The sequence below is a fragment of the Rhea americana genome, unplaced genomic scaffold (assembly GCF_003343005.1).
Source record: "Rhea americana isolate MKP2758 unplaced genomic scaffold, rheAme1 scaffold_149, whole genome shotgun sequence".
In the NCBI taxonomy this organism is placed as follows: domain Eukaryota; kingdom Metazoa; phylum Chordata; class Aves; order Rheiformes; family Rheidae; genus Rhea; species Rhea americana.
Window position 1 is genome coordinate 1,931,196 of NW_028185583.1, and position 8,077 is coordinate 1,939,272.

Here is an 8,077-nt window from a genome sequence, read left to right on the forward strand (position 1 = left end):
CTTGAAGTGAACCTCTCTCTTCTAGTTCTATAATCTTGATTTTGATGCTATTCAAACTGAAAAACAAGCAAGGTCATTCTTAGATACTTGGATACTCTGAGGATCACATGGCCAGGCCCATCTCTAACCTTGTGCGCACTGTACACTTGCCTTCACCAAAGCATGTAAGAATAATAGGTCTCTCAGGAAAGCATGCCAAAAAATTGAACACTCTCCTAGTCAAAAAAAAAAAAAATATATATATATATATATATATATATATATATATGATTTCATCTTACAGGCCAAAAAAAATGTTCCTCTCAAAAAAGAGAATACCAAGGGCATAAAAAAATGCCCTGGAATTAGGGCATTAATAGATTTCTATGCTTCTTAGATGCCCATCTGGAACTTACTTGTCAAGTTCATTGTTTTTCCTAGAGGCAGCAGATGAAACCAGCAGCAGACATCCAGCCTTACTGCTGGTAAAGCAAAAAGTGAGGGGCCTCCTGCTCCCCAGTTCTCTCTTCTCTCCCAAGTGCCAGGTGTCCCTGGGAGGGGTTGGATTGAAAGAGGCTGTGAGCAAGTCAAAAGCAAGCATAGCCAGAACATCATGGCTTGCCTTCTAATCAGCTTTTCAAGTTTAATCACTTTTATAGAAGGGGCATTTCTTCCAGGATATCATTCTAATATAAATTTTCTCATCAGATAACCCTAGCAGATGTCCTGAACTGAGTTTTCCTGACTACTTTGTGTCAGAGTGGAAGGGAACACATAGGAACTTGCCTCCAGGGTGATATGGGAGAAACAAGTCACAGAGAGTTACAGATTATATTTTCAGAGTTGCCACAAAGGACTCAGAGATCCAAGTCTTCCTGAAATTCATTGCCCTATATATCTAATTCCTGTGATGTATCTCTAGAACTGCAGCCATTCAACTGACTTTAACATTTCCAGCAAATACCTGGAAAAACACTATCTTGGATTCTCCTTATTGATTTTCCTTTCTCTTCTGCCACATTCTGCAGATGTTCCAGTCAGGAAGGATGAGCAGAGTAGCCTACAAACTTAATTCCTATATGACACTGAAAATGTTAGCACCCAACTGAGGATCCATCTTTTACTTTCCTTTCCATTGTTTTGTTTGATATTTCTCAGTGATTCTTCCTAGAYGGGCACAGCAGTCACATTCTGCTTTCAATGATAGTCAGATTCTTCACTGCGGAGTGACTCGRTGAATGCCTCCACTTTCATCTCCGTCCCTGGCCATCTCCTGTGTTCTCCTGATATGCAGTGCCCCACTTTCTTACTATTTGACTGAAGAATGAATTCAGGTTTACAGAAGACTTTGAAGAATACCAATGAAAAGATTGCTTTAAATTATCGTGGCTCAGATTAGGAATAGCAAACAGATGAGATTCTTAGTTTCCTAGTAGCTCTACAGTGCTGGATTCGTGCTTTGTCCTGTATTCCCTTTGTTGCTTGTCACCAGTCTTCAAGCCGTTTCCTGGAGAGCAACCAATTGATTGTATTCTCATTTTGCTGTAGAATGCTGTGGCCATAAACCATCTAACAATGAAAAGCCTGGCTCATCTTGCACCACTCCATTGAACTTTATCTGGATCACACTGCAACCCCTGATGAAGAAAGGTGCATCCTGCTTAATTCTTTGCATTTGGGCTATAAATACCTGAAGTATTTTGTATGCGTCTGTCATGGAGGCTGCAGCACACCTACTATTTCTTCTGCCAGTCTAATGTCAGTTCTCTGTATCTTAGTTTAGGAGGTGGTACGAGCCTCCAGCACCTGAAAATCAAAAATAGGAATGGGCATTTGCAGCACTGTGATATGATGTATGCTTGGCTTTAAAAAAGGACCTCAAACTTAAGGCAATGAAGAGCAAAAAGGCACACTAGTCTCACCATGGGTACGTGACATTAAACAAATGACTTGTCATGATACGCAGCTGAGTGATTGCCACATGGAACAGGACCCTCTTATTATTCACTGTTTTGCCCTATGAAAAAATCTCCAGGAAAGTCTTGCTTTTATGACCATCCCTGGACAGAYAAGAGGCCTTGCTTCAACAGCACCTCCCAGAAGTGCACTTACTCACACACGTTAGAAGACCAAAATATGACATCATGGTAGGCACCCTACCTAATCCCTGCAAGAAATCCAGCTGCAAGATAAGGTCACTTCTTCAAGGTAATGCTAACACTCGTGAGACTTCCCGATCTCCCAACACCCCAGTTCCATCCTCACTGCCCTTTACAGCTGGGCTTTCCGCAGTGCATTTTTCTAGTGCCTTGTATGTCCCCACCCTCTGTTGCCTGCCCGCAAGGCTGTGCTAGGATTGCACCAGCCACATAGGGAATTACCCTCTGCCACACCTTGCTGCACCTGGCAACCCAGCTCAGCCTGCATCAACTCTCCTTCCAGCTGGAGTTAACCCTCCTTTTGATTTCACCTTTGCAATTCTCTGCGGCCACATAAGGGCCTGGCCCATCCCTAGAGAGGGTAAGAGGATGGACAGCCCTGCTTCTGAGGCCTGTTTGCTCTTGCCCATGCCTCTGCCCAGAAACCTGGTGCACTTTGTGCCCTTGGACAGTTCATGGAGAAGCAGCAGCTCCAGCTCAGCTCGCAGGGCAGCTGCTTTGACCTCAGAAGAGGCGCCCAAAGTTCTTTGGCYCCTGGGGGACAGCTTGCTTAGAGCCACCCCCTCCACACTCAAGGGGGCAGTGGTCCTATGCCCCATCTTGGATGCAGAGAGGGGGCAAGCCAGGTGAAGACACCACAAAAAATAGGACACCATCCAGCTCTTCCCTGCAGCTGGCTTCCCCCTGCTTCCCTCTCGGCATTCGTGTGCTGCTTCTGCACAGCCGCCCTTCAGAGAGGAGCTGCTGGATTTGAAGTAAGAAGTGCATTTTGCAAGCACGGGAGTGCTGATCTCGGGGGATTTGGTGCGCCCTTGTCCCTGCTGGGGCAGTGCAAGGCAAGTCATCGCCGCCGTACTGCGAGGCGGGGAATTGCCTGTAGCAAATAGGTGATAGGGGACGTGCCCAGCTGGGAGCAGTGCGCTTACAAAGCACGTACCCATGCTCTGCATTTTTTTTTCTTTGCCCTTTCAAAAAAAAAAAAAGAGTAATAATAATACGAACAAAACCCACCAAAACGACTAAAGCTCAACACTCGCCTTCCCACGAGGGACCGCCTGTAAATCGTGGGACAAACCCGGGGTGAGGGGAAAGTGTGCCGGCGCCCCCTTCTCCTCCACCTCCCGCATGCGGGGCACCGGCGGCGGCGCCCGCGTCTATGGGAAAAGGTGGATCTCGGATGCCGCCACCGGGAGAGGGGCTGGCCCCGGAGAAGCCCACGCGGGTCCAGGGGGGAGCCCACGCCGGCAGGGTCGGGCACCTGCAGCCGTGGCGCCGCCAGACGGGCGCGGGAGGACGTGCCTCGCCGTGCCGGGGACAGCGCTGCCGGAGCGCCGAGCCCCACGCGCGTCCGCGGCGGGCGGCTCCGCGCCGCGTCTTGCAGCGGCGCAGCGCCCCCGGCGAGGTAGCTGGGGGGAATGATCGGAGCCGGTCGACGAGCGAGAGCGGAGCCGGCAGTTTTGGGCTGCGGGGTGCAGGGGAGCGCTCAGCCGTGAGCAGCCCGGGCGGCGGCGGCACAGCCCGCGAGTGCGGGAGCTGCGCTGCCCGCGCGCCCCGGCGCGGAGCCCACGGCGCGCAGCGCTGCCGCGGGTGGGCGGTGCGGGCTGCTCCGGGCACGGGCACAAGTGATCAGCGAACACACGTGTGGCTCGGCCAGAAGAAACAGGATTCCTTGGATGCCTTCCAGATCCGCCTGGCTCTTTCTGCGTGTCCCTGCGTGTGTGTGTGCGTGTGTGTGTGCGTGTGTGTGTGTGTGCGCGCGCGCACTGTTGGGCTTTTTTTTTGCCTTTTTTTTTTTTTTTTTTTCTCTTCCCTCGCTTGCTCCAGGTTTTACTTCTGGTTGCCTGTAAGGGTTTTGCTCCTCCCTTCTGAAATCCTATATTAGCTGTGGCCAAAGCTGGGTAAGAAACACAGCTCATTGTTGGCAAGTGCCGATGAGCCTCGCGGAGGAGTGAAAAACAGCTTTGGGTCTGCGGCAGCAATAGCAATAATATAATATCACCATCACGTAAGCACAGAGGAGAGAGCCAGGGAAGCCCTCTCTATGCTGGGTGTCTTTACTGACTGATCTCACCGACACCTTTGAAGCGAAAGAAGAAAAGCAGGGAGGTGAGTGTGGAGGTTCTGTGGCTGATGTTGTGTCCCTTTTGTGTGCAACAGGAAAAATGTGACTGCTTAAATAAATGCAAAAAGGTAGTCTTCAGCTCTGTGACTTAATCTCCTTATCTGTGCAGTTACTATATTAAAAAAAAATCTTCGAACTTAATTCCAAAAGTTGCTGACAAGGGCTAGGTGGGATGTATTTGATTCTTTGCTTGTTCTCTGCAAGTTATGAAGAGTGTCTTTTAAAAATGTTCCCTCTCCTGGCAAATCCAGGGGGCTTGGGAGCCTTTTGAATGTGTTGGGGAGGAGGTGGTTGTTGCTGTATGCAACGCTTTCCGCTGATAGGTATGCAGAAGTTGAAGTGGGAAGGCGTGTTGCTCGTTGGATTTGCAGAGGGGACTGAGATTTTTGTACTGCAGACTTGTCTTTTATTTTTCCCTTTGTACTCTACGGTAGAGTCGTGGTAGGAGATTTTTTTTTTTTCCTTGCCTTTGAAAGAGAGGACGGCGGGACCAGCGAAGTCATTTCTCTCAGGGACAGATACATGCAGCGAGTTCCGAAGAGGGAGATCTGATGTCTGAGGGTGTTGTTTTTTGTTTCTTTTTAATATATTCCCCTGCTAACTTTCTAGGTGGGAAATGGCAGACCACATGATGGCCATGAACCACGGGCGATTCCCTGACGGATCCAGCGGGCTTCACCACCACCCTGCCCATCGGATGGGAATGGGTCCCTTTCCTACCCCCCATCACCACCACCAGCAGCAGCAGCAGCACGCCTTCAACGCCTTGATGGGCGACCATATACATTACGGAGCTGGAAATATGAACGCAAATAGCGGGATCAGACACGCCATGGGGCCCGGGAGCGTGAACGGAGGGCACCCTCCAAGCACCATGCCCCCCGCTGCACGATTTAGCGGCTCCCAGTTCATGGCCCCCCCCGTGGCCAGCCAAGGGGGGCAGCTCACCGCCAGCATGCAGCTCCAGAAGCTGAACAACCAGTATTTCAGCCACCACCCCTACCCTCACAGCCACTACATGCCGGACTTGCACCCGGCGAGCCACCAGCTGACGGGCAGCGGGCAGCATTTCAGGGACTGCAGAGACCCCAAGCACGGCGGCGGCGGCGGGCCGCCCGCCGGCCCCCACGGCCCCGCGGCAATGCTGCCCCCCAATGTCATAGACACTGACTTCATCGACGAGGAGGTCCTCATGTCCTTAGTCATCGAAATGGGCCTGGATCGCATCAAGGAGCTGCCCGAGCTGTGGTTGGGACAGAACGAGTTTGACTTCATGACAGACTTCGTTTGCAAACAGCAGCCCAGCAGGGTGAGCTGCTGATTCACTGAAAACAAACAAAGGACTTTCTATCGGTGTGAATGAAAACATTCCCTTAGACACAGTGTCTCACTTTTCAGTGCTTGAAAAGGTGAGAATCTGGAAAGCAGAGTAAACTATGCGCTTGTATAAATTCTTTTTTAATTGCTGCCACTTTTCTTTTCTTTTTTTTTTTTTTTTGTAGCTTTGACATTCACCTCCCCTCCCGTAGAAATAATTTCTAGCTAACTCTACCTTTTTATGTTGTCCCCCCCTCCTCTCTCTTAATTTCCTCACAGTAACATGCCCATAATTTCCACAGTGCTGAACTGTTAGATATTAATCTTGGCAAATTGCTTGATCTTGTGGATTTTGTAAACGATGATTTCCAATGACTTGAACTGCATTCAAATTCTGAGTGAACAGGGAAAAAATTGCATTAGTTGGTTGCATGAACTTTGAAGGGCAGATACTACTGCACAAATGCTGCCATCTTGCTTAATTTTTAACTATGCATTGCAGTGCAGACTAATTTTTTTTTTTTTNTGCTGCCACTTTTCTTTTCTTTTTTTTTTTTTTTTGTAGCTTTGACATTCACCTCCCCTCCCGTAGAAATAATTTCTAGCTAACTCTACCTTTTTGAATATGCTAAACTGGAAGCTTAACAGATGTGGGCCAAACCTTTCCGGATCAGGAAAAGTAATACTGTTACTTAAAGTCTGCTACCCATTCCCCCTCCCCCATATGTACAGACAATAATATGGTGTGGATGGAATGTTGACTAGTGGCAAACATTTCACAGATTTTTTTTTAATTATTATTTTGTTTCTGTCTTCAGCATTTTGACACTGTGCTAATATAGTTTATTCAGTACATGAAAAGATACTACTGTGTTGAAAGCTTTTCAGGAAATTTTGACAGTATTTTTGTACAAAACATTTTTTTGAGAAAATATTGTTAATTTATTCTATTTTAATTTGCCAATGTCAATAAAAAGTTAAGAAATGCTTTAGTTTTTCTAGAAGTCATTTACCAGTATTTTTCTTCAAAACTCTCCCCACTGTCCCTGGTAAGTAGAACATCTATGTGTACAACTGTGTCGGTGTTCAAAAAGACATTCCAAAATAGAAAGTACACTGCACCCATATATATGTCATGGTGAACTCAGTAGATGAGCAGGATTTAAACATACTTGCAGCATAAAGCCTCATACGTAACATTGTAATATGCCTGTCAGTGTGGTTTTATGAAAAATAAAGTTGCCAAGATGCAACTTTTTGTGACTTGCCAACATACTTGCTTTAAATGTAGTTGTCCAGAGTTATGATGCATAAAGTATTTATTATATTTATCTATTAAACTTGTAATTTTATAAATCCTCTTTCACTTATATAGTAGACTTTGTTCTTTTGTATGTTTATTATCTCACCTGGAAGAGCTATGTAAAAGACCAGCTGTTGAAGAAATAAGTATTTGTAACTTGGGGAAGGAGGGTGGTGGGTTTTGTCTTGTATCTCTTCCTTCTCATGGTTTACCCAGGAGATTGCTGCATCCGTCCAGATCTGCATCACATCAAAATCAACCACACTTCATTTCCAGTGAYTTAGAAGAAGTCAATAACTAACACATATCCCTAAAATATTTYACTGTCAGATATCTCTAACCTCCTTCTTGCAGATATTACCGCCAACTAAAGCCACTGACACAAATCCATACAGATACTCCCTAAATATTTGAGAGAAAAAATTGCATTACTATAAGGCAATTGATACCTTGTTCATTCAGTGCCAACTGTTGCAATCTTCTCTCTCCTCTCAGCCTTTGGCAAAGCTCCCATTTAAGTTATTACTTCAGTAAGGACTGCAGGATCAGGACCCTAATAATACATGTAATCCCACTTAGCCACGCTTCCGAAGTTTAACACAGGACTGACAGTACTGTGCTTTCTTTTTGCTTACCTTTTTCAGCTTTCTGTTCCGCATTTATTAGGAAGAAAAACAGCATGGTGGATGTAGTTAAATTTTAAACCTGGGCATGTAAACAGGGGAGGATATCGCCACACAATGGGAGTGTAAATAGCAGTGTTTTGAATTAAGCTGGGAAATTAAACTGATTACTATTGCTAAAATTGTCCCAGATGATGATAAAAGTGGTACTTTGCCTTCTTTTCCTTACACAGACATAAAGTAGTCAATTTGTCTTATGAATGTAAAAAATAACACATGTATTGAAATATTAACAAAACTAGAAATAAGGAAGTGTATACACTTCTGGGGATACCTGATGATAAAATGATCTCTGCGGTTGGTAACAGCCCCTTCTTAGGACATTTTCAACACCCAAGAATTTAAACTGTCTTGTTTCAGCCAGTGATTGCTTATGTTTTACAACAGTAAATTTAACATCAAATGGCAGTGAAACATAATTTATCAACTTGCTAATAACTTAAAGAATGTTTAGGATACAGCTGCAGCTTTAAGAGCCATTGCCCAGCTCACCACTGTGTAAATCCTTTGCCCA

The 8,077-nt window shown here is 46.1% G+C and overlaps 1 protein-coding gene across 1 annotated transcript; it reads left to right on the forward strand.

Annotated features, from left to right (window-relative positions):
• Positions 1-4,009: 4,009 nt before the first annotated feature.
• On the forward strand, positions 4,010-6,099 carry CITED2 (Cbp/p300 interacting transactivator with ED-rich tail 2). The gene is made up of 2 exons (XM_085299278.1): positions 4,010-4,244; positions 4,870-6,099. The coding sequence occupies exon 2, from the start codon at positions 4,877-4,879 to the stop codon at positions 5,579-5,581; it is 705 nt and encodes a 234-aa protein (XP_085155404.1). The 5' UTR covers positions 4,010-4,244; positions 4,870-4,876; the 3' UTR covers positions 5,582-6,099.
• The last annotated feature ends 1,978 nt before the right edge of the window (positions 6,100-8,077 follow it).

Excerpts from the sequence above, each read along its gene's own strand:
- CITED2 (XM_085299278.1), top strand. The coding sequence starts at position 4,877 with ATGGCAGACCACATGATGGCCATGAACCACGGGCGATTCCCTGACGGA.